At 47.5% G+C, this 26026-nt stretch overlaps 2 protein-coding genes across 10 annotated transcripts in view; one reads left to right on the top strand and one right to left on the bottom strand.

Moving 5' to 3' along the window:
* Positions 1-5617, top strand: part of LOC111182058 (general transcription factor II-I repeat domain-containing protein 2) — a 54241-nt gene extending 48624 nt beyond the window's left edge. For both annotated transcript variants that reach the window (XM_022588118.3, XM_022588117.3), the window contains 3 exons: positions 581-764; positions 1097-1125; positions 3246-5617. In XM_022588118.3, coding sequence (XP_022443826.2) covers positions 581-764; positions 1097-1125; positions 3246-4849 — 1817 coding nt within the window. In that variant the 3' untranslated portion in view covers positions 4850-5617. The remainder of the gene's footprint in view (positions 1-580; positions 765-1096; positions 1126-3245) is intronic.
* Positions 5618-6378: 761 nt separating this feature from the next.
* On the bottom strand, positions 6379-25797 carry NCF1 (neutrophil cytosolic factor 1). 8 transcript variants are annotated; one of them, XM_022588120.3, is made up of 12 exons: positions 25667-25797; positions 21256-21336; positions 18965-19040; positions 18648-18813; positions 17692-17730; positions 17553-17608; positions 16035-16157; positions 15425-15532; positions 14461-14578; positions 13066-13170; positions 12348-12493; positions 6379-6538 (listed from the first exon to the last, which is right to left on the bottom strand). In XM_022588120.3, the coding sequence occupies exons 1-12, from the start codon at positions 25736-25738 to the stop codon at positions 6411-6413; spliced, it is 1218 nt and encodes a 405-aa protein (XP_022443828.1). In that variant the 5' UTR covers positions 25739-25797; the 3' UTR covers positions 6379-6410. The 8 variants fall into 8 exon arrangements, with proteins under 8 accessions (XP_022443828.1, XP_089751926.1, XP_022443834.1 ...); XM_089895800.1 differs by lacking the exon at positions 25667-25797 and adding an exon at positions 22812-22978 and having other exon boundaries at positions 6388-6538; XM_022588126.3 differs by lacking the exon at positions 25667-25797 and adding an exon at positions 21609-21732 and having other exon boundaries at positions 6388-6538.
* Positions 25798-26026: the final 229 nt, after the last annotated feature.

The following is a 26026-nucleotide window of genomic DNA, read 5'->3' as shown; positions in this document are numbered from 1 at the left end:
AATAAAAATAAAAAATAAAATAAATAAAAAAAGAATGTATATATATGTATAACGGAATCACTTTGCTGTACAGCAGAAATTAACACGACATTGTAAATCAACTATACTTCAATAAAAAAAAATTTTTAATAGCTATCTTTATCAAATCACTATGTTGTACACCTAAAACTAATACAATGTTATATGTCAATTATATCTCAATTAAAAATAAATTTTAAATATTTTTTAAATAATTATAATAGCTATCTTTCACTTACTGACTTTTTACCATAGCTGAGTATTGTTTTTAGTGTTTGACTTGTGATTCATCATTTAATCCTCACAAAACCCTTTTCAGGTAGATACTATGATAATGCCTATTTCATGGGGAGAGAAACAGTCTGCTACACTACCTGTTACCAATTTCAAAATCAATAAAATTATTCATACACCCTAGCATGGCTGGAAAATAAAGTAATGGCTGATCACCAATGTTGTTACTTGATGCGATTAATTTTAAAATCTTGACATTAAAGATAAAGCATGGTTTGGGAAAAGCAAGTGACACACAACTGGTTTTACACTCTTTGTATCATCACAGGTGAAGCAATTGGAGTGGATTTCCCTGTTAAAGTTCCCTACAGGAAGATCACCTTCAACCCTGGCTGTGTGGTCATCGATGGCATGCCCCCGGGGGTGGTATTCAAAGCCCCTGGCTACCTGGAAATCAGCTCCATGAGAAGGATCTTGGATGCCGCAGAATTTATCAAATTCACAGTCATCAGGTACGTGGGAGTCCCCTGCCTGGTCAGGAGAATGAGCTGCTGATCGTAACTTGCTCGAGGTGGAGAAGCTGGGGGGCACAGGGATTCTAACCCCAGGACGTGGGCTGTGGGTCCCTGCAGTCAAGTGCTATGTCATGCTGCCTGTCACACTCAGTTCATCGTATTCTGCTTCTGGGAGCTGTGTGTCCTCGCTCCCTTTTCTTGGTGATCGTGGGCAGCCTGTTTTAGTTTAGCCTCGCACTGACACTCACAAAAGTTTGTCAAATAGAACTAAATGGACAAGAGAGGAAGAGTGACCTCTGTTGCACTCACCAATGTCTCTTTCTCTTCAGACCACTTCCCGGCCTTGAACTCAGCAATGGTGAGTATCCTGGGGGGGAGAAGATGGTCCTAGCCCCTGCTGTGCCACGTGCGCTGTCTCGGTGGACACTCACCACCAGAAAGAGCAAAGCATGCCACTCTTTATGTGCATTTTGTTTTTTCTGCTTCTTTTAAAGCCCTTTAATTCTGTTGCTCGAGTTTTATTAGCCAGGCATTTTTTTCTCATATAACAATTTGATGGAGCTTGCTGTGTGTGATAACATACCACATTCTTATTCAAGAGTCCTTTATGGGGTTGGCGGGGGTGGCTCATATCATAATACTGAACTACTACTCTACCTTATTTGGTAAATAGTACCTGCCTGGCCACCCCTGACCTCCCCACAGTGCAGAACCAACAGGGCCTGGCACAGCAGGGCTCCCAGAACCCACTCCAGTTGACTTCTGTTCTGATTGCGCAATGTCCCAGCCACTCTACTTGTTAAATATTTTTAATGTCTCCCCTAAAGTCCTTGCAAGCAAGTCAAAATCCTGTTGGATATTAAAGCAGAAGGTGTAACCAACAAGGACCTCCTGTATAGCACAGGGAACTATACTCATCTTGCAATAACCTATAATGGAAAAGAATCTAGAAAAGAATATATATATATATATTTATATATATATGCATATGTATATATAACTGAATCATTTTGCTGTACACCTGAAACTAACACAACATTGTAAATAAGTATATTTCAATAAAATTCTAAAAAAGTAAAGTACCTATAGAAAGAAAAAAAAGCATAACATGTAACAATGTTCCCAAGAGTCATCTAGGGAACCTCCTCATTTAAATTTGGAAACTAAAGTGTTCTTTTAAAATCCACAATTATTATTCCTAAACTCCTCTGGTTGTTAAATAGCTTTTTACGTTTTTAATAGCTTTATTGTGGCATAAATTTACATACCGTAAAATTCACTTGTGCAAACTGTACACAATCCAGTGATTTTTAGTATATTTACGGAGTTGTGCAACTATCACCACAATCTAATATTAGAACATCTCCACCCCCACCTGAAAGATTCCTCCTACCCATTTCTGGTCATTTCCCATTCCCACCCCCAGCCCCAGGCAGCCACTAAATTGACTGCTTGTCTCTGCCTACATTTTCTTAAAGTGAATTTTTATACCTATGTTCTTTCAAAGTAAAGCTCACCTGCATCGTGGCCCATTTCTTTACATTGAAAACAAGTAAGTTCTGTGAGGGTCTGTGGCTATCACCGGTGTCTTTTGGGACTCATAGCAGTTAAATCATACGTCTTCTGTGCTCATTCCCTTCTCTGTTATTTCAAACTTCTCTTGAAAATCAAATGAAAAAATATATGTTAAAATGCAGATACACTTTCAAATCATTCTCATTTAAACCACATGAGCAAGCATAGCCACTTGCTGAACCTCACCAAAGTTGTCTTTCTTTTGGCTTATCTACCTTTTAATTTTATCTATTTATTTATTTATTCATTCATTTATTTATTTATTTATGGCTGCATCGGGTCTGTGTTACTGCGCACGGGCTTTCTCTAGTTGCAGCAAGCGGGGGCTACTCTTTGTTGCGGTGTGGTGGCTTCTCCTGTTGTGGAGCACGGGCTCTAGGTGCGCAGGCTTCAGTAGTTGTGGCACGCGGGCTCAGTAGTTGTGGCTCACGGGCTCTAGAGCGCAGGCTCAGTAGTTGTGGTGCACGGGCTTAGTTGCTCCATGGCATGTGCGATCTTCCTGGACCAGGACTCGAACCCGTGTTCCCTGCATTGGCAGGCGGATTCTTAACCACTGAGCCACCAGGGAAGCCCCTTGGCTCATCTACCTTTTAAGAAAGGGAATTAGTGGCCAACATTGAAACACCGGGGACTTTTTCATAAAAGTCCATTTCCAGGTTTTCTTTAGCAATCTGAAGATCTGGGCAGGCCAGGGCCATGCTCCCTCTGGCAGTAGTTCGCTTGCCCCGAGTGTCCCCCGTCCTCACCCCCCACCTCTGCAGGGCTGGGGTGCTCTCCAGTTAACCACGCCCCACCCCGCCACCTTATCCCTTGCATTTGTCATCATGCTCTTGCTGGTGTTAGACTAACAGTCGATTTAAGAGAAAACTGAACTGTTTCTTGTCTCCATGTTTCTATCAAAAGTGGGAAAAAGAAAGATAGACCAAGAGGGCCGTGTATTTCAAGAAAAGTGGGAGAGAGCATATTTCTTCGTGGAGGTGCAGAATATCCCTACGTGTTTAATATGCAAACAGAGCATGTCTGTGTCCAAAGAATACAACCTGAGACGCCATTATCAAACCAACCACAGCAAGCACTATGACCAGTACACAGAGAAGATGCGCGACGAGAAGCTCCAGGAGCTGAAGAAAGGGCTCAGAAAGTATCTCTTAGGGTCATCAGACATCGTGTGTCCCGAGCAAAAACGAGTGTTTGCAAATGTGAGTCCAAAGGAAAACCCTGCCGTCCAGCCCATAGAAGACGTGGCTGGGAACTTATGGGAGAAATTACGTGAAAAAATCAGATCATTTGTGGCCTATTCTATTGCCATCGACGAGATCACAGATATAAATAACACCACCCAGTTGGCCATATTCATCCGCGGCGTTGATGAGAATTTTGATGTATCGGAAGAACTTTTGGATACGGTGCCCATGACGGGGACAAAATCTGGAAATGAGATCTTTTTGCGTGTTGAGAAAAGTCTTAAAAAGTTTAATATCGACTGGTCGAAATTAGTAAGTGTGGCCTCAACTGGCACTCCTGCAATGGTAGATGCCAACGACGGGCTGGTCACAAAACTCAAGTCCAAGGTGGCGATGGCTTGCAAGGGCTCAGATCTGAAGTCCGTTTGTTGCATTATTCACCCGGAATCGCTCTGTGCTCAAAAGTTAAAGATGGACCACATCATGAGCGTGGTAGTTAATGCCGTGAACTGGATCTGCTCCCGCGGACTGAACCACAGCGAGTTCACGACTTTGCTCTATGAGCTGGACAGCCAATACGGCAGCCTTCTGTACTACACGGAGATTAAGTGGCTCAGCCGCGGGCTGGTGCTGAAGAGGTTCTTTGACTCGTTGGAAGAAATTGACTCCTTCATGTCTTCCAGAGGCAAGCCCCTGCCTCAGCTGAGCTCTCAAGATTGGATCAAAGACTTGGCCTTCCTGGTGGACATGACTATGCATCTGAACACGTTGAATATCTCTCTCCAAGGGCATTCCCAAATCGTGACACAGATGTATGACTTGATTCGGGCGTTCTTGGCTAAACTGTGCCTCTGGGAGACTCATTTGGCCAGGAATAACCTGGCCCACTTTCCCACCCTGAAATCGGTTTCCAGAAACGAAAGCGATGGGCTGAACTACATTCCCAAAATCGTGGAGCTAAAGACGGAATTCCAGAAAAGGCTGTCTGATTTCAAACTCTACGAAAGTGAACTGACCCTGTTCAGCTCCCCTTTCTCCATGAAGATCGAGAGCGTCCAGGAAGCGCTCCAGATGGAGGTGATTGATCTGCAGTGCAACACGGTCCTGAAAACCAAATACGACAAGGTTGGAATACCAGAATTCTATAAATACCTCTGGAGCAGCTATCCCAAGTACAAAACCCACTGTGCCAAGATTCTCTCCATGTTCGGGAGTACCTACATTTGTGAACAGCTCTTTTCCATTATGAAACTGAGTAAAACTGAGTACTGCTCCCAGTTGAAGGACTCCCAGTGGGATTCTGTACTCCACATCGCGACGTGATGAAACACACTCCCACAGGATCCCGTGGGCTGGAAGCCTAGAATCCTCTAGGCCCGAGGGGTTGCAAGATGAGAAAATGAGTTATTAAATATATCTGGTTTTCTGTTTTTTCCCACTTTGACTCAGAAATGTCATTTGCAGTTATCATACTTGTTTTTATGACATTTTATGTTTCCCCATAGCCCAGTAAAAATCAAGAAAGTTTTATTGTATTTCTAGTAGTTGACTCTTCTTGTGCCTGGCCTGTTTCACTCACTCACATACTAGCTTGACCCTTGTGGGCATTGGGGCTGCATCCCAAAGTTTAAATCAGTCCACAGAGAAATGGAGAGACAGATGCATACATGTACTGGGGGTATATGTGCACACACATCTATCTCCCCGCCATTGGCATGGAATTCCGTGTGACCTCACGTGTTTCCAAGTTGAAGGAGAATCAGTTAGAGACGTGTTCACATACTGTGGTGTCTCTGCCTTAGCTGTCCCTGCCTCCACACGAACCTGGAAAGGTAGGACTTAAAATGGAAAATCCCAAAACAAATAACGTAGGTTTTCAAAGCCTAAGTTGAGATTTGGGGGCTGTCTTTTTTTTTTATTTTAACCTTTATTTTGAAATCATTTCAAATGTATAGAAAAGTTGCAGAAATGAAGAGCCTGAAGAACAGTTAATGCCCTTTTGCCAGATTCTCATATTATTAACATTTTACCCCGTTTTATCATTCGTTTGCTTTCTCTCCCCCTCTGTCTCCCGTGTGTGTGTGTGTGTGTGTGTGTGTGTGTGTATAACATTGCCTGTGTGTATAAATGACTGTATGATTATCTGTAATAATGTATATAAACTTATGTGCATAGTTTCTTTCTGAACCATTTGAGGGAAAGTTGCTTACCTCATTTATCCCTAAATACTTTAAGGAGTATTTTCTAAGAAGAGGGTTTCTATAGCCATGATTTAGTTACCAACTCCAGTAAATTGAACACTGATGCAATACTTTTGTCTGGTTTACCATTCATATTCCAGTTTTGTCAGTTGACCAAATAATGTCCTTTCCTTTATAGAATTTTTCCTCTGGAGGGTTGTCACTTAAAAACATATAGATGCACCTGAAACTAACATGACACTGTAAATTAACTATACTTCAATCGCAAAAAAAAAATCACACAAGGTCACAAAACTTTATCAACTCAAAAAAAAGCATATAGATGCAGATACAGATATAGACATAAACTTAGAGATATCTGTGTTCTTAGTATCTATTAGTTGCTGGAATTAGTGACCCAAAATTGTGAATACTTTCCAGATTTGGAGGAATTAATCTGATGAGGGTACAAAAAGGTTGAAGATCCTACCTGATGACCCATTCAGGAAGCAGTGGAGGAAAAGGCATTGATAGAAATGAAGGGAAGCTGCCGGGGGGAGAGACCAACCTCTAGGTGGTCACCTGGGCAGTGGACCCAGCCCCAGCTGGGGCCTGGATGTATGTCCTCAGACACAGGAATGACCCAACCTGGGCAGTTCCTGACCTTGGGAGGTAGACTGCAGGTCCAGCTGGGTCTGGCTGGCTCAGAGGCTCACTTCCTGGGAAGTGAATGAAGGATGGACTGGTTCACAGCGGAAGTCGGGGGGGGCCAGCTTCTGCTGTACCCGAGCACACGTTGGCTCTGAACACGAGAGGCGTGGTCCTGCAAACCCTGCGGGGAAAGACCGGCCCCCACGTTTTTAGACAGGCAACTGGGGTTCAGAGTGATTAAATGGCCTGCCTGAGGCCACGCAGCCAGGAGAGGATTCAGACCCAGGTTCATGTGACTCCAAGGTCCATGTTCTTCTTCCTTTTCTAAGCAGCCACCATGCTTACGTGGAGACCTGGCAGGCATCTGTCATAGAGCTCCCGCTCATCATTGTCACGTGTGGCTCCCGGGTGGTTAGCCCATCAGGTAACAGGGAGGTGACCTCAGCGTTCAGTCTGGGCTGCCTTCTGTTGGCTGGACCATTCATGGGGCTGTTCTGCTTTGATTCAACTCCCAGGGTTCCCAGGTTCCTTCTCTACCTGTAGTGTGTGCTGGGCCAAGTGGCTTGACCAGCATGGTCACTCGTATGACTGAGCCAAGACTGGGAGAAACCCATTTCCTCTTATCTCTAAGTGACCAGATTTGTCCAGCCTCATATGCTGCTTCCCACACAGGAAGAGAAGCTCTCCATGCTACCCATGGCCTTCGAGACAAGCTGCATCTTTTATGAGATTTGCAGCTCCTGTTTGCATCATGGTATCTTTGCATTTGGGGACAGACCCACCAGCAAAGACTTGGAGGCCATGGGCTAGCAGCAGTGCTGGGGTGGGTGGTGAATAATCGCTTTCTGGTACAACTTCCTAACTGGGCAGGCTCTCAGTGAATAATCAGAGGCGCCCCTCCCTATAGCTAAATTATAATTCTTTGTGTGTGTGATAAACTATTGTCCTTCACTGAATATTCACAGCTCTATTAGCCAAGACCCCCACTATGTCTCAGGGAGTGAAAACTGGGTAGACGTCTAAATTTCTGTGCCCTTTCTGTGCCTTAGCAATGGCCCCAAGATGGCTATTTTCAACTGAATCTGGAATGAGAGATCAATTATACTCTCCTGTTTATATTTGCCAGTTAAAAAAAATGTTTATTCAATTTATATAAACTAAAATAAAGAAATAAGTAAATAACAATTCACCCATTTCTTCCACCCCCACCCACCCTCCACTTATTGCAACCACCAATCTGTTTAATGTATCCAAGAGCTTGGTTGTTTTTTGTTTCTTTCTTTGTCTTTTAGACTCCACATATAAGAGAGATAATACAGTATTTGCCTTTCTCTGTCTGACTTATTTCACTTAGCATAATGCCCTCAAAGTTCATCCATTTTGTTGCAAGTGGCAAGATTTTATTATTTTTTATGGTTGAATAATATTCCATTGTGTATTTATGCCACAATTTCTTTATCTGGTCATCCATTGATGGTCCCTTAAGTTGTTTCCATATCTTGGCTATCGTAAATGATGCTGCAATGAACATCAAGGTGCAGTTATCTTTAGTGTTTTCATTTTATTCTCATAATACCCAGATTCTAATGGAATAACTGGATCATATGATAGTTCTATTTTTAATTTTTTTGAGGAAACTTCATACTGTTTTCCATAGTGGCTGAGCCAATTTACATTCCCACTAACGGTGCACAAGTCTTCCCTTTTCTCCACATCCTTGCCAACACTTGTTATTTTTTTGTCTTTTTGATAATAGCCATTCTAACAGGTATGAGGTGCTGTGTCATTGTGGTTTTTATTTGTATTTCCCTGAATGAATGATGTTCGGCGTCTTTTCATGTACCTGTTGGCCATCTGTATGTCTTCCTTGGAGAAATGTCTATTCAGATCTTCTGTCCATTTTTTAATTGGATTGTTTGTTTTTGATATTGAGTTATATGAGTTCTTCATGTATTTTGGATATTAACCCCTTATCAAATATATGATTTGCAGTTATTTTCTCTCATTCTATAGGCTGCCTTTTCATTTTGTTTGTTGTTTATTTTGCTGTGCAGGAGCCTTTAGTTTGATGTAGTCCCACTTGTTTATTTTTGCATTTGTTGCTTTTGCTTTTGGTGCAGATTCAAAAACTCATCGCCAAGACCTATACCAGTAGTTTACTGTCTATGTTTTCTTCTAGGAGCTTTATGTTTTCAGGTATTACACTTAAGTTGGTCATCAGTTTTTGTGTATTGTGTAAGATAGTGGTCCGGTTTCATTCCTTTGCATGTGGCTGTCCAATTTTCCCAGACAGTATTTACTGAAGACTGTTCTGTCCCCATTACATATTCTTGGCTCCTTTGTTGTAAATTAATTGACCATATATGCATGAGTTTATTTCTGGGTTCTCTACTCTGTTCCATTGATCTATGCACCTGTTTTAATGCCAATACCATACTGTTTTAATTACTATAGCTTTGTAACATAGTTTGAAATTGGGGCGTGTGATGCCTCAAGCTTTGTTCTTTTTTTCTCAGGATTGCTTTGGCCATTTGGGGTCTTTTGTGGTTCCATACAAATTTTAGGATTGTTTGTACTATTTCTGTGAAATTTCTGTGAAAAATACCATTCAATTTTGATAGGGATTGCATTGAATCTGTATATTGCTTTGGGTAGTATGGATATTTTAACAAAATTAATTTTTACAATCCATGAGCACAGAATATCTTTCTATTTTTTGAGTCTTCTTCACTTTCTTTCATTAATGTCTCATAGTTTTCAATATGCAGGTCTTTCACCTCCTTGGTTAAATTTATTCCTAGGTGTTTTATTCTTTTTGATTCAATTGTTAATGGGATTGTCTTCTGACAGTTTCTCACTCTGATAGTTCATTATAAGCATAAAGGAATGCAGCAGATGTTTGTGTTGATTTTGTATCCTCCAACTTTACTAAAGTTGTTTATTAGTACTAAGAGTTTTTAATGGAGTCTTTAGGGTTTTCTACATATATCATGTCATCTGCAAATAGTGACAGTTTTACTTCTTCCTTTCTAATTTGGATGTCTTTCATTTCGTTGTTGTTTTTTTTCCCTGATTGCTCTGGCTAAGACTTCCAATACTATGTTGAATAAAATTGGTGAGAGTGTGCAACCTTGTCTTGTTCCTGGTCTTAGAGGAAAAGCTTTTAGCTTTTCACCATTGAGTGTGATGTTAGTTATGAGCTTGTCATATGTGGCCTTTACTATGTTGAGGTATGTTCCCTCTATACCTGCTTTGAGTGTTTTCATTCTAAATGGGTGTTGAATTTTGTCACATGCTTCTTCTGCATCTATTGAAATGATCATATGATTCTTATCCTTTGTTTTGTTAATGTGGTGTATCATTGACTGATTTGTGAACATTGAACCATCACTGCATGCCTGGAATAAATCCTACTTGATCATGGTGTGTTATCCTTTTAAGGTATTGTTGAATTCTGTTTGCTAATACTTTTTTGAAGATTTTTGCATCTATGGTAATCAGGGATACTGGCCTGCAATTTCTTTTTTTGTGGCATCCTTGTCTGGTTTTGGTATCAGGGTAATGCTGGCCTCATAAAATATGAAAGAGTTCCCCTCATATTTTTTGGAAGAGTTTGAGAAGAATTTGAGAAGAATATTTGGTAGAATTCACCAGTGAAGTCATCTGGTCCTGGACTTTTGTTTTGGGGGACTTTTTTATTGCTGATTCAGTCTCCTTGCTAATAATTGGTCCATTCAGATTTTGTTTCATCACAGTCTTTGTAGGTTGTATGTTTCTAGCAATTTATCCATTTTTTTCTTGGTTGTCCAATTTATCCATTTCTTCTAGTTTGGCATATAATTGTTCACAGTAGTCATTTATTTATTTATTTATTTTGATTTTTCAAGAATAGTAAACTTAAAAAATAATAAATATTTATTTTGGCTGTGTTTGGTCTTCGTTGCTGCACGTTGCTGTGCTTTCTCTAGTTGCGGCGAGGGGGGGCTACTCTTCGTTACAGTACACAGGCTTCTCATTGCGGTGGTTTCTCCTGTTGCACGGCATGGGCTCTAGTCGCGCAGGCTTCAGTAGTTGCAGCGTGTGGGCTCAGTAGCTGTGGCTCGTGGGCTTAGTTGCTCCGCGGCATGTGGGATCTTCCCAGACCAGGGCTCGAACCCATGTCCCCTGCATTGGCAGGCAGATTCTTAACCACTACGCCACCAGGGAAGTCCCCACAGTAGTCATTTATGATCCTTTGTATTTCTTTGGTATCAGTTGTAACATCTCCTCTTTTATTTCTGATTTTGAGTCCTCTCTCTTTTTTTCTTGCTGAGTCCAGCTAAAAGTTTGTCAGTTTTGTTTATCTTTTCTAAGAACCGGCTCTTAGTTTCACTGATCTTTTCTATTCTTTTCAGTCTTTATTTCATTTATTTCTGCTCTAATTTTTGTTCCTTCCTTCCTTCTACCAACTTTGGGCTTCATTAGTTCTTCTTTTTCTAGTTCCTTGGGGTGTTGAGTTAGGTTGTTTGAGACTTTTCTTGTTTCCTGAGGTAAGCATTTATTGCTATGAACTTCCCTCTTAGAACTGTTTTTACTACATCTCATAAATTTTGGTATGTTACATTTCCATTTTCATTTTTCTCAAGGTATTTTGTTGTTGTTTCTCTTTTTGATTTCTTCTTTGACCCACTGGTTGTTCATAACTTGTTTAATCTCCACATGTTTGTGAGTCTTCCACTTTTCTTCATGTAATTAATTTCTAGTTTCATACCGTCGTGGCTAGAAAAAATATGCTTGATATAACTTCAGTCCTCTTAAATTTGTTTTATGGCCTAACATATGATTTATCTTGGAAAATCCTTATTGATTTTCTGTCTGGATGACCTATCCATTGATGTAAATGAGGTATTAAAGTCCCCTACTATTATTGTATTGCTGTCTATTCCTCCCTTTAGGTCTGTAAATATTTGCTTTTTATATGTTAGTGCTCCTATGTTGGGTGCATAAATATTTGCGAATGTTATACCCTCTTATTTGATTGACCCCTTTACTGTTATGTAGTGCCAATGTCTCTTATTACAGTCTTTGTTCTATCTAAGTATAGCTACTCCAGCTGTCTTTCGGTTTCCATTTGCATGAAGTATCTTTTTCCATCCCTTCACTTTCACTTTGTTATGTCCTTACATCTAAGGTGTGTCTCCCTATACCTAAATTACATTTTTTTGGGTAATCAGGGTGCACACACAAGGTCACCTAGGGCCCTGGCTCACCTCCCCTCCCAACTATGCACTGTGTCTACTCTTCTTCAGAACTCTTCTGCAGTGAGGCCAGAGTTCAAGTAGGCAGTCTGTCAGACAAACAGAGGGGACTGGGGTTTCCTCTTGCACTTGGCCTTGTGCAAACTTGGTCTTGGGCAAGGCCAGTAAAGTATGCAACCGGACCTCAGTTCTTGCACCTTCCCCCAATAGAGCTCACAGCCTTCAGTCCTATTTCTAGAAATACCAAGGGTGTTGCCCAGCCCGCAGCAAGACTTTGCAAACCATCAGTCCACTCCAAGCAACATTTATTAAGGGTGGCGGATAGCTAGGTGGGGCGGGGCCAAGGGCTGCCGTCTGCCGCCAAACCTCAGGCTCTATACATGTATATACAGGGATAGGGGCTGGAGGTGGGAAGAGCGTCATGTGGGGGCGGCCTCAGACGGCGGAGGCCAGCTTCCGCTTGGTGCTCTCGCTGCAGCGGTGCAGGATGAGGTCTGCGCTGGGCCTCGGGGGCACGGCCGGCTGCGGCTTGGGGCGCTCGGTCTTGAGCGATTCCTCCTCTGCTGGAGGACAGCGCCAGCTGAGGCCCGCCCCGCCTGCTCGGCCCCGCCTCTCTTCTCTTTTCAGGCCCCACCCCTCAAGGCCCCGCCTCTCATCACCCTAGATGCTGGCCACATCCCTCCTCACCTCCGGCCCGCCCCGGGGCCCGCCCCCAGACTCAGGCCCTGCCCCCAGGCCCCCGCCCTCACTCACTCAGTGCGCTCCCTGGGCTCCGGGGCCCCGGCCGCGCCCCGCGGGGGCGCTGCTGCAAAAAACGAACACTGTTGCGCCGATAGGTGTCCTGGCTGAGGCGCTTCCGTGACCGTTGGTGGATGCTGTGCGCGTTGCGGATGGACGACCTGGGCACAGCAGGACAGGGGCTTTGGTCAGCGCCCCACGTCCCTGCCCTTCCCGCGTCCCTGCCCGAGGGGACTCTCATGGCCACCCCTGGAGTCCAAAGACTAGCCCGGGGAGGTTGAGAGTGGGAAGGAGGCGGGGTGGGGGGGTCCAGCACAGCCTGGGCGGGGCATGAAGGCGACTGTCCCTCACCGACGCGGACCCCTGCCCTGACTCAGAGCCCAGGCCCATTTCCCACACCCCTCACCAGCCTCCAGCCTACCCCCTCCCCAGGAAAGCCCTCCGAACTGCCGCAGCCCTCACGGGCCATCCCGAGGACTCTAGGCATCGGAGCCGCCATCTCCACACCATCTCACACCTCTGCTTTCCCACCGCCCCCGTGCCAGCCCCAGAGTGTGGGAGGGGGCCTCCATCCAGTGAGGGTGCTGCCTACCCCGCCAGGCTGAGCGCCCCTGCACCATCTCCCCTGCCCCAGCACTGCCTATCCAGGGCCTGGACAGACAGACGGAAGCCGTGGTATACCCTCCTCAGCCCCGCCCAGCCCACCCCCCCTGCCCCGGGGGCTCTTGCTCACCTGCGGGGCGGCGCTCCCCTCTTGATCCGGCTTTGGGCCTGGTCTGTGTCCTGCCCTGCCTGTTGCAGGTACATGGATGGGAAGTAACCTGTGACATCTTCTTTTCTGCAACAGAGGCAGCCCTTGAGGCCTGAGCAGCTGCAGGGGCGGGGCCTCAGACATGGGGTCAAGGCAGCTGGGAGGTGGCAAACACGGCAGCCAACACCAGACCCTGCACCTGTGTGCCTCAGTTTCCTCATCAATGCCACACAGGCCTTCCCAGTTGTGACACTGAGAGGGGGAGGAAGTTAGCAGATCCATCTCCCCAGGGACAGGTGTTTGCTACAAAAACATCTGCAATATTGTATTTGTCAGTTTTCTCTTTTATGGTGATTGCCTTCTGTGTCCTAAGAAACTTCTGCGTACCTCCAGGTCACCAAGTTCCCTTATGCTTCCTTCCAAAAGCTTTTTAGTTTTGGGTTTTGTGCTTGGTAAAATCTGTGAAATGTTCCAAATAAAGGTGTATGGTGTGAGGCAGGGATCTAGGTTCATTTTTTTCCCCCCCATAGGGATATCCAGTTGTTCCAGCACCATTTGTTGAGAAGATTTTTCTTTCCATTCTCACTACTACATTTGGTAGTAAAAAAAAACAACAGCCTTTGCATAATACAAACCTCACTCTGTAAAACTCTGATGCTTCTTGGCTGGTGGGAGACTCACAAACATTGTCTCAGGGGTGCATAATGGGGGTTAACTGAGTTTGGGTCAAAAAACTAATTCACTTTGCTGTACAGCAGAAACGAACACAACACTGTAAAGCAACTATATGCCAATAAAATTTAAAAAATAAAAGGTTGAGAAATCCTGCCTCAAAGTCCCCAGCCAAGGGCCACGCTGATGGGGGGGTGTTGTGGCCACAAGCTCACTGGGGTCACGGATGGGCCCTGTGACTCAGGGCTCTGAAATCGTGTGCAAGACCCTGGGATTCTGCTTTCCCCAGAACCAGAAAAACAAGTTAGTATTCCTACGTTCACTTGGAGGAATAAACAGATGGAAATTGCAATGAAGGATTTTAAAAGGAAAAGGGATGACAGGGTCTGCTCTAGCAGCTATCAAATATAATAACTAATACAATTAATTGTGTTGCTGGAGAATGAATAGATGGACTGGTCAGGGGATGTGACCCCAAGTCACAAAGGAAAGGTGTTCCCACTCAGACAAGGACTACTGAACCCTGAGACACGGGCAGGCTGGGATTATCACGAGTCTGCTTCCAAAATGGAAACAGCCCAGAGAGAGGCAGTGGCCTTCCCAGAGTCACACAGTCAAGTTGGCACTGAGCCCACGCAGGCCCAACCCCAGGCCAGGCTAACTCTCAGGGCAGGTGCAGTGGGAGGGAGGGCACAGCTCTCCTACCTGATGACCCACCAGCCATCCAGGAGCTTATGAATGACCTCGATGGTTTCGCCCTGCTCCAAAGATATCTCATCCTCCAATAGGGCAGTGTAGGCTTTGATGGTGATGTAGGGCTCACCTGGAGAGGGGAGGGGCAGAGTGTGAAGCCCCCCCCAGCACGGGGCTCACCACCCCGCCCCTCCTCTCTGGGCCTGGGGCTTCCTCCAGCTGGAGCCCAGGACCTCTCTCCTCCAGCCCTCCCCCCTCCTCGTGGAGACACTCTGGACTTGTGCCCTCTGCCTACTCTACCCAGGGGAGCTCGCCCGCTCCTACCCACAATCACCCACACCAGAGGCCAGGAGCACCCATGACTGCAGAGACCTGGCCAGGCACCTGCACACGAGGAGTGGCTAGGCAGAAAGTGCAGAGGTAGAGCACCCATCCAGTGGCACCTGAGCTACTCAACTCCAGTCCACTATTGGCATGTGGGGCTGCAGGCCCAATACACACGCCTTTCCCAATTTTTAAAGAGGAGTCATAAATCCATATAAAATTGTAAGATCTTTCTATTGCAAAATACGGGCAACCAATACTAAATTTTTTCAAACCCCACGTGGGACCCATCCAGCCCAGGGGCTGCCAGTTTTTCCATTCTAGTCAGCCATAATGCCCCCACCTCCAGGCAGCCCTCCTTCCTGAGCCTCAGTTTGGCTCATCATGCAGCTTCCCACTGGACCCGGCCCCAGGCTGGCAGCCACACGGTGTCCCAGGCTGACCTTATCCCCCTCACCTCTATTCTACCTCCTGGTTCCCCCTGTCCTGACCAAGGGCACCACCTCCTACCCCACCTAGACCCAACCTAGGGTCTCAGCCCTGCCTCCCCTCCTGCCCAGCCGACAGTCATGTCTGACCCCAAAGCAGTCACTTCTGGTTCTTCAATCCTGCCCCTCTCTCCCACCCCTGAGGCCGAGGAGGGGAGGGGCACCTGCATAGTTGGGTTCTGGGTCTTCTGCCTCATCTGGACTGTCCAGGGGCTCCAAGTAGGACGCCGGGACCCAGCCGCGCTTTGTCTTCATTTGGCAGAACCACCAGCCTGTGCCAGGGATACGGGGCGGTAGGTCTGGGCGGGCCTGGGAGCCTCCCTCAGCCATCGGTGGGGGGTAGGGGTGGGTGAGGGCACTCAGACACAGACACACAGGCGTCCAACACTCAGATCCAGAAATGTCACCTTCACCACACTCTACACCAAAATCACACACACCAGTACCCACAGGGTCACAGAACTACAGCTCAGAACCCACATCACACACATGGTGAGAAGTTCACACGTCCACCCGGATATAACCCCCAGAGATGCACAGTCACAGCCCAGAATGTGTGCAGATCCCCAGAGCTGCCCTGGGGCACACTCTCAGAGAGAGGGTGACCCACAGTGTGGGGAGAACAGTCAGGGCCCCTGAAGGAGCCAGAGCCCCCCGGTGGGCCAGGCGGGGAGGAGGCCTGGGGCTGCCTGGGGGACAGAGCCTTGGTGGGGTCCTGTAGCCATGGGCCCAGGCGCCAGGGGAGGGCGGTCCAGGCAGGGCGGGGAGGCTGACCACTCTGGCTCTTCTCCACGACATCCACCACGTCGCCTGTGGCCAGAGCCATCTCGGAGCCTGAGCTCTTCTCATAGTCAGCAATGGCGCGGTACGTCTGCAGGATGATGGGGCCCGTGATGTCTGGGTAGAGGGAGGGCAGGGTGAGTGGACATTGTGGGCGCCTCGTCCTGGCTCTCCCCTGTGGGCCCTGTGTAGGCCACCTGAACAGGCACTGGCATCCCATCCCACCCAGCTCCAGACAGGCCAGGGGTAGACGCGCCCTGTATACTGGAAAGCAGCAAAGACAAGCTAGTCTTCGCAGCCCTGCACTTATTGAGCACCTAGTGTGTTCCAGACACTGGTCACACACTTTACACACGGTCTCTTTCTCATTTGATGTGGTTAGCAAGCAGCCCTTCTCAACTTCAAGGTGCACACAAATCACCCAGGGATCTTGCTGAAACATAGGTGCTGATTCCATAGGCCTCTGGTGGGACCTGAGAGGCTACATGTCTAACCAGCCCCCAGGCAGTACTGCTGCTGCCTGTTATGGGCTGAATTGTGTCCCCCCACCCCCAAATTCATATGTTGAAGCCCTAACCCCCAGTACCTTAGAATCTGAGTGTATTTGGAGATAAAACCTTCAAGGAGGTGATTAAGGTTAAATGAGGTCATAAGGGTGGGACCCTGATCCAATAGGACTGGTGTCCTTATAGGAAGAGGAAAAGACACCAGGGAGTTGCATGCACAGAGGAAAGGCCATGTGAGGACAAAGCAACAAGGCAGCCGTCTGCAAGCCAAGGAGAGAGGCCTCAGCTGAACCCAAACCTGCCCACAACTTGATCTCAGCCTTCCAGCCTCCAGAACTATGAGAAAATTCATTTCTTCTATTTAAGCCACCCACTCTATGACACTTTGTTATAGCAGCCTGACCTAAGACACTGCTGGTCACTGGACCACACTTTGAGTAGCCCAGAGTACTTGACTGTGTGTCCCACCGACTGGCTGAAATCGTGCTCCACATTTAGTAGCTGTGTGTCCCTTGTCAAGAATCTCAACTTAAATCAAGCCTCAGTGTTGTCCAGTTGCAAAATGGGGATAATAGCACAGTTGTACCTATTTCATACTATTATAGAGATGGTTACATGAGTTAATACATGGAAAACATTTAAAATAGCGCCTGGCACAGGGTACGTGCTCGATAAATGTTAGGTAATGTTATTAACAATTATCGTGCAATAAAGACTAGATACTGTCATGCCCCTGAGTCACCCCTAAATCTGTTCATTCATTCAGCCAGAACATCCTCTAGGCTGTTGGGAGCCAGGGTCTGTGCTGGGCGCTGCAGCCATGGAGGTGAGCTCCCTTCACTGACCAGTGACCCTCAAAGACCCCAACACTTCAGTGCAGCCACCAAGACCCTTCACAGCTGCTCTCACCTCCTGCTCTTTTCCCTGCACACACCGAGCTCAGGGTCCCTGATGGTGTCAGCAGTCCCTTAGGGTGACCCTCACTTGGCTGGCCCCGGCCTCTCACCTGCAGCGTTGCTCTTGCCATCTCTGGGCATCAGGTATGTCTCTGGCTTTTTCACCCTGCATCAGAGGACAGTCTGGGTCAGACGCTCAGCTTCCCCTGGAGAACAGCATGCTCCGGGCAGACCTCCAGAAGAACTTGCCAAGAAAGTTCCCAGAAGGAACGTGGGAAATGGGGGCCGCTGCAGAGAGAAGGTAGCAACTGGACTAGAAGGACAGGGCTTTGAGGAGGACAGGCTCTGCTCAGCCAGCCCGAGGAGGGGCCCCAGCCTCCTGCAGACCCAAAGGAGAAGGCTCATGGGCCAGCTCCCTTCTGCTGGAGCCTCGAGAGGGAAGCCAACAGGAGTGGGCGCCCCCAACCCCAGGGCCAATGGGAACTGCCCTGCCCAGGACCAGGGATGTGATCAAGGGTCCAGAAGCACTGGCTGGAGCCCTGCTGTCTCTACGGCAGCCCTGTCCTCCAGGCCTCCCCCAGCACTCAGTACCAGAGGGGGACAGAGAGAAGGACCTTCCGCAGCACATTCCCGCGAGATCTCATCAGCATCTCCGATGCTGTCCACGCAGGGCCCTGAGCACAGGAGATCCCTGGGGCGAGGGCAGGCAGAGAATGAGGTGACAAAGGATAGGCAGGGGCCTGAGACAGGCTCAGGAAGGAACAGAGGCCACCGGCCCCCCACATCCTCTCGGGGGCTCCACACTTCACAGTTTGTAAGCAACTCTCCCCAGCACCCACTACTGCATCTGGCCCTCACCACCCGGTCACAGAAGGGGAAGCTGCCTTCAGAAGGCTCCATGTCCCACGGCCAGGCAGTCTCAGAGTCAGGACAAGGACTTAGGACCTTAGACCCCCAGCCCACAGTGCCTCCCCCCGACCCCCAGCACCTTGAGGCTCAGAGGGGTCGGGTCCAGGTAGAAACTTGGCAGGGATGCTGGGGGTGTCCAGAGTTGGAATCCTGCCTCCTTGGCTTTCCCTGCTGTGTGACTTTGGGCAAGTCACTTCCCCTCTCTGAGCCTCAGGCTCCTCCTGTGTAACATGGGGATAGTCCCACCCGCTCCAGGCAAGGGTCTGACCACCACCTTTCCTCCTCCCGCCACTCACTGGCTGTCCGTGGGGAGCTTGAGGTCGTCAGGGCGCACCTTGAAGAAGTTGAGGAGGTGGGGGCAGCGGGAGATCTTGCCAGGCAGGTTCATGAGCGAGTTGCAGTACTCGGTGAGGGTGCCCTGGCGGCTCTCGGCCACCCGCTGCCCATCAAACCACCGCGGGGCTGGGCGGACCAGGGAGGGGCACCAGAGGACCAGTGAGCACACTCGAAACGTCAAGTCCGGAGAGGGTGGGAGTGGAGGGGGCAATCAGAGGGCAGGTGAGGGGAGCTGGGACAGGTGAGCCTGCCCAGGTGACTCAGGCCTGCTCCTCACCTGGCAGGTGGGGGATGATCCTGTTCTCTGGGTTGATGTCCCCTGCCTCGATAGGAAACATCTCCTTTAAGATTTTCTAGACAGAAAAGCAGATGTGAAGGAATCTGTTTTATTACAGCACTGTAAAACACAAAATTGGACATGACCTAAATACCCTTCCAATTGCTCAGGCTAGAAGCTCCTGGTGGCATCCTGGATTCTTCTTTCTCTTCCACCTCACATCCAATCCATCAGCAAATTCTTTCGGTTCTGCTCCCCAAATCTATTCAGAATCTGATTCTTCTCACTACACTTGCTGCCACCACCCTGGTCTGAGCTTCCACCGGGTCTGGTTATTATAACCTTCTTAGGTCACTCACCCCTCCCCCTCCCTTGTCTGTCCTCAATCCAGCATCCAGAGGGATCCTCTGAAAACCTAAGTTGCATCCTGTCCCTCCTCTGCTCAGAACGCTCCCTGCCTCTCAGCTCACTCAGAATGGAAGCCAAAGGCTCCGCATTGGTCTACAAGGCACCATGTGACCTGCCTCTGCCTGCCTTGCTCACCTCTCCTGCCCCACTCTCCCGTTGTTCACTCTGCTCCAGCCACCCTTGAATGCTCCAGGCCCACTCCTGCCCCAGGGCCTTTGCACATGCGATTCCCATTCTTCCCCCACACAGATCCATAGGTCACTCTCTCTCTCTCTCTTTCTCCTTCTTCAAGGAGATATCTCCCACTTCAGTGAGGCCTCCTCCCTGACAATTGTCCTTCCTTGTCCCACCCTTCCCACCTCCCCTCCCTGCTTTATTTTTCTCTGTAATTCTAAGGACCATCTAACATACTATATAAGTTACTTATTTTTTTGTTTGTCTGTTATCCTGACTCCTCCACTAGAACATAAGGTCTACTAGGGTGGGCAAGGATTTGCATCTGTCTTTTATGCCTTTCAGCAGCATTTCCTTCTCACTAAGTAGAAAGTGCCTGGTACTTAGTTGGTGCTCAATAAATAGTGGTTGGATGAATGAATGAGTCGACCAATTAATAAAAGAAGCTAATCCTACAATGGAATAACCCAGAACAGTTTAAAGAGGTGAGATGAAGCCCCACAAAGCATCAGCATGGACTAGTCTCAAAAAATGTAACCTAGTGGGCTTCCCTGGTGGCGCAGTGGTAGAGAGTCCGCCTGCCGATGCAAGGGACACGGGTTCGTGCCCTGGTCCGGGAAGATCCCACATGCAGCAGAGCGGCTGGGCCCCTGTGCTCCACAGCAGGCGGGGCCACAACAGTGAGAAGCCTGCGTACCGCAACGAAGAGTAGACCCCGTTCCCACAACTAGAGAAAGCCTGCACGAAGCAATGAAGGCCCAACGTAGCCAAAAATAAAATGAATTTTAAAACAAACAAACAAAAAAAACGCCTTATAGCAAACGGCCCAGTGATATCAGCTGTGACTCCAGGTGCTGGGTGTACAAGGCTGGTTACAGTTTTCTTTGCATTTCACTTTAAATAATTCACACAAGAGAAGTGCAGGAACCTGCACGCTTCCTGAAGCCCCTTCCCTGGTTAAGGAGGGCCCTGCGTGTGGAGTGGGGCCTGGGGGAACCCATCTGGCTTCTGTGGCCCCTCCATCCATATGACCCTGTCTTAGACCAGGACCCAGCACTGTGTGCACTGTGACCCCCGATGACCACCCCCAATTTTGTCCAACCAGCCACTGGTGTTGGGAACCCTGGGGGATTCTCTCATGTAAACCTTGGTGATAACAGGCACCCACAAAGCAAGAGGACCCGGTTTCTTGGGTGTCAGGATTATCCGCCCTCCTTCTAATCCACCAGGGGTCCTCATCAGGCCAGCGACGGTGAGTGAAAGAGCAAGCTCCTAGGATGACACCTGCGGTGGTGACGCTGGCAGGCTGTCCCCTGCAGGGACAGAGCAAGCAGGGCCCTTGAGACGGCCCCCTTGAGATCCTGTGGAATGGGTGCAGAGTTTTGGTTTGGGAAGACAGACGTATTCAGAAATGGGTGGTGGTGTTGGCTGTGTGACACCGTGAATGTACTTAATGCCACTGGCTTGTACACTTAAAAGGGGTAAAGTGGTAAATGTATGTTATGTATATTTCACCAAAATAAAAATTGCTTTAGTGCTTTTTAAAGTTAAAAAAAAATAATGCCCCCTTATCTGTGGGCTGGGAGGGGACGGGGGGACTCTGGGTTCCTCAGCTCCTGGTCAGCACCTAGGCCGCTCCCCTCCCCAAAGGGCAGAGCTGGGACTGGGTGTGGCATCCCCTCCCTGGACCCCCAACACAGGGCACTCACATGGAATTCGTAGATCTCAGTGAAACGCCGGTAGACCACCTTCTCAGACAGGTCCTGCCATTTCACCAGGAACATGTAGACCTGGGGGGCGGTAGAGGTGGGGCATCTCGTTCAGCCATGCACCTGGGCAGCCCCCCACCCCATGGTGGAAGCCCACAGGACTGGGGGTGGGAGAATGCTCTTTGGGGTAACCTGGGCCACAGAAAGAGCACCAAGTTCATGGTCCCCAGGGCAAGAGGGATGACTTCTCTCAAATTAACTCAAATTCATCTGTAAACTGGAGGTAAAAGTAGGACCTCACTACTAAGGCTGGTATGAGAGTTAACAGAAGGTAAGATACAGAAAGGGCTGACCTCAGACAACACAAGAACTCAGTCAGCTGTTGTATGGTTCCATTTCTATGAAATGTCCAGGGAGCTCCCTGGTGGTTCAGTGGTCGGGACTCTGCACTTTCACTGCCAAGGTCCGAGGTTCAGTCCCTGGTCGGAAAACTGAGATCCCACAAGCCATGCACGTGGCCACACACACACACACACAAAATGTCCAAAAGAGACAAATCTATTGAGACAGAAAGTAGATTAGTGGTTGCCAGGGGCTGGGCGGGGCTGGGGGTAAGGGGGCTGAGGTTTGACTGCTAACGGGTATGGGTGATGAAGAAAATCTTCTAAAATCAATTGTAGTGATGGTTGTGCAACTCTGTGAGTATCCTAAAAACCACTGAAATGTACAATTCACGTAGGTCAATCATATGGCATGGGAATTATATCTCAAAAAAGCCATTATTTAAAAACAAACAAGAACAAAACAAAACAAAAAACCTCAGGAAGGAAAAATAGGCCTGCAAAAGTAGTTAGCAGAATACCACTCGGCCGCAAAAAAGAACAAATTACTGATGTGTGCAATCATGCGGATGAATCTCAAAATCACTAAATTATGCTGAGTGAAATAAGCCAGGTGCGAAAGGCTACATGATTCCATATCTATGACATTCTAGAGCAAGCACAACTAAATTAAGGTGGAAGAAACCTGGGGATGGGGAGGAATGACTGGGGTGTGAGATGGGGTGATGGTCACGGTCTACATCTTTTTCTTTTTATTATTTTTTATTTTTTACGGTCTACGTCTTGATGAGAGTTTGGGTTACGTAGGGAGATGTACTGTCAGATCTCAGCAAATGTATCTCTGAGATTTGTGGGTTTCATTTTACATAAATTTTCCATCAAAAGAGAAAAAAAACTACAGAAAAATACTGAACTCTAGTTGTGATACGCATGCTGAAGTACTGGGTTGGCCAAAAAGTTCGTTCGGGTTTTTCTGTGAGGTCTTAAGGAAAAACCGGAATGAACTTTTTGGCCAACCCAACGTTTAGGACAGTGTACTGATGTTTGTAATTTGCCTTGAAATGCACCAAAAATAAGATAGATTGATGGGTGGATGGATGGATGGATGCATACATGATAAAGCAAGTACTATAGGAAATGTTAATGGTATAATCAAGATAGTAAGCATATGTCTGGTTGGGTTTGGTTTTTTGTTTTTTTTTTTAAATTAATTACTTATTTTTGGCTGCGTTGAGTCTTCGTTGCTGTGCACAGGTTTTCTCTAGTTGTGGCGCATGGGGGCTACTCTTCGTTGCAGTGCACAGGCTTCTCATTGTGGTGGCTTCTCTTGTTGCGGAGCATGGGCTCTAGACGCTTCAGTAGTTGCAGTACACGGGCTCAGTAGTTGTGGCTTGTGGGCTCTAGAGGGCAGGCTCAGTTAGTTGTGGTGCACAGGCTTAGTTGCTCTGCAGCATGTGGGATCTTCCAGGACCAGGGCTTGAACCTGTGTCCCCTGCGTTGGCAGGCACATTCTTAACTACTGCACCACCAGGGAGGTCCCTGGTTGGGTTTTTTGTTTGGTTTTGTTTTGCTGTGAAATTTTTTTCAACTTTGCTGTATATTTGAAGTTTCTCAGAATAAAATCTTGGGGAATAAAAAGAATAGCTACCAACGGGGATGATAAAAATGTTCTAAAAAATTAGATGGTTGTGATAGTTGAAGAACTTTAAATATACCCAAAGCCATAGTGCACTTTAAATGGGTGAACTTGCTAATATTTTACAAATTTAGAAGTAAAATTAAATCAACAAGGATTTTTTTAACTTTAAAGTTGGAAACAGAAACAAATGAACTTATCTATATATAAAATGGGTAATAACCTAAATATTAAAGGAAAATGGAAAAGAATCCAAATAGCTTTTAGTTGCAGCACTTTCAGAAGAACTGCAAAGAAAACTTCAATTTGACTTAATAGGTTAGTAGGTTTCTTGTTAATAGTGGCGTGGGTGTAATTATTCTGAAACAAGTTTATGTGTGTTTTAGAATTGAGCAGAAGAGTGTATATACTGATCTCGTTGGGAGCCAGGGTTCCTGCAGTGAGAAAAAGGAGCTACAAGCGTAAAGTGGTGAGAAGCAAGGATGATATGAAATAGCTATTTCCTCCAGTCTGTCCACTGGAAAGGCAGTCATGAGCCATGACACCTTGGTGGCAATGAGCACACCCAGCTTCCAGATCTTGGGTTCTAATATCACTCCCACTAAAAAGAACCAGGGCTCTTTAGTGAAATGGTTGAGTCCAGGACTAGGGCTGGGAAAGTCCAAGTTAAGCTGGCCCACTTTGTGCCATAAGAATGTACCCAGGCACCCTGTCCCCCACTGCCCCCGCCGCAAGAAAAAAGAATGACAGGATATATTAAAAAAAAAAAAAAAAGTACAGAAGCCAGCCTGAAGGAGCTCCAGTCACCAAATCTGGGACATTCTGAGCATCAAAATAAGTAATGATGGTATTGGATTATAACTCACTGAATAAAACAGGAATCCATGGATCCATACTGACATAAATAAGGAAGAAGGGAAGACACAGGAAAATGTTAACTAATAAATGCAGAAGGACCAAGAGAGTTTAAAAATCATTATTTGGCAATCATTATAGTAATGTGATTCAGGCAAGAGTCATACAGATACTATAAGGTACAAGATATTCACATAGCTTTACATAACCTCCCCATAGTTTAGTTATTAATTACAAAGGGGAAAAGAGTAACTTTACAGCAGAGAAACTTGGAGGACACGTCCAGGACTCAGTGATCAAAGTTAACATCACCAATAAAGGAACAAATCAAAATCACCTGCCACCTGATACGATCAATGAAAAGAACGTATCAATACTTCTGGGGTGTTCCTGCATTACTAAGATCTAACAAAGTATCAGACACACCCGAATCGAGGGGTGTTCTGCAAAATAACTGGCCCCATCTCTTCAAAAAGTCAAAGTTGAGAAGGACAAAGACCGATTAAGACTGATCTGGATTTAAAGACGCCAAAGAGACATGACGACTCAGATGCAACAGGTGATCCTGGATAGTTTTTGTTCGTTTGTTTTAATTTGTGTGATCTTGGATTGGATGCTTGACCTGAAAAAATTTTCCTACGGAGGGACAAGAGGACAATTGGTAAAATCCGAACAAAGTCTGTGGGTTGCATAACAGTGTTTTATCAGTGTTAATTTCCTCATTTTGACACCTTTGGTTATGTAAAAGAACGTCCTTGATTTTAAGAAATACACACCTGTAATAAATACTTAGAGGTAAAGAAACACAGTGTCTCCAAATAACTCTCAAATGATTCAGAAAATGTATATTCAGAGAGAGAGAAAGCAGGAGGGACAAAGAGATGGAGGGGGAGAGACAGAGAGTGAAAGGAGAGAGGAAATGTGGGTGAAGGAATATTGGAGTTATTGGTATTTTGGGGGACATTTCTGTAAATTTGAAATTATTTCAAAATTAAAAGTTAAAAAAGCAGGGTCTTGGCACATACACTACAAGTGCCAATTTACTAATTGGATCCCTCCCTGGCCTTCCTCTGGGTTTGGGGACCCCGTGATGGGATGGCCATGTCTGGGCCTGCACTCCTCCAGCTCCCCCAGGGCAGGAGGGGGGACTCCTCTGGTCCCTGTGGTGGTGTCACCCTACAGGAGGGGTCACGACTCTAATGTAACTGATCGCCACCAGGGCGCTCTCCCGGGGACCCTTCCCAGAGGGGCCGCGGGGACACTTGCCGGGCGCGGAGAGGGGACGCTGGGCTGGGGCGGGAAGCAGGGCGTGGGGCGGGCGGGCGGGGGCCGGGGGCCAAGCCGCTGTCCTCGCACCGAGGGCCCGGGTGGCGGCGCGCACCTTTTGAAGGGCGCACATTGACTGCGGCCCCGGCGGGCGGCCTGAGGCCCAGAGCCGGGGAGCCTTGTTCGCGGCCCCGCCCCCTCACCCCTCGGCCGCCCGCGTCTCGGGCCGGGAGTCCCGGGGCTGCGCGGGGACTGGCACCTGCGCCCCGCCAGTCCTGTCCCCACGCGCAGGGCGCCTCAGGCCGGTACTCACGTAGTGCTGGCTGGGGGCGTAGCGCTTCTCGAAGCCCAGGAGGGCGATGTGGCGAATGAAGGGGTCCCCCATGGCTGGGTTCCGTGCGGCCCCCTCTTCTCCGGGGCGCTGCGGGCTGAGACTTAAATAGGCTGGAAAAAGGAAGTCGCCTCTGTCGCGGCGGAGCCGCGGTTAGGAGGGGGCAGGGAGCGTGCAGATAGGCCTTTGCTTCTTCTTTCAGTTTCTGGGCTTCCTCGGGTTCCCGTGGTGCGGACATGGGTGGCCTCACGCACGCAGTTGTGCGGGGACACGCCCGTCATTGTCCCCTCCGTGGCCCACAGGGCCCCGCAGGAGGGTTGCCTGACTCCCAGCTCTCTCCTC

The sequence above is a fragment of the Delphinapterus leucas genome, chromosome 15 (assembly GCF_059928025.1).
Source record: "Delphinapterus leucas isolate spDelLeu-1000000601 "Yukka" chromosome 15, BTC_Dleu_Yukka2, whole genome shotgun sequence".
NCBI lineage: Eukaryota > Metazoa > Chordata > Mammalia > Artiodactyla > Monodontidae > Delphinapterus > Delphinapterus leucas.
Note: the sequence above shows the minus strand (reverse complement) of the source record. Positions and strands in the feature narration are given on the sequence as shown.

Bases quoted from the DNA above. Each gene is read 5' to 3' on its own strand.
- NCF1 (XM_022588120.3), bottom strand. From the start codon at position 25,738: ATGGGGGACCCCTTCATTCGCCACATCGCCCTCCTGGGCTTCGAGAAG. The intron at 19,041-21,255 runs GTGAGTGCCCTG...TTTTCTGTCTAG, and splicing joins CTGAGATCTACGAATTCCAT to AAAATCTTAAAGGAGATGTT. The intron at 17,609-17,691 runs GCAAGTTCTTCT...CCTCTGATGCAG, and splicing joins TCCTTCTGGGAACTTTCTTG to GGTGAAAAAGCCAGAGACAT.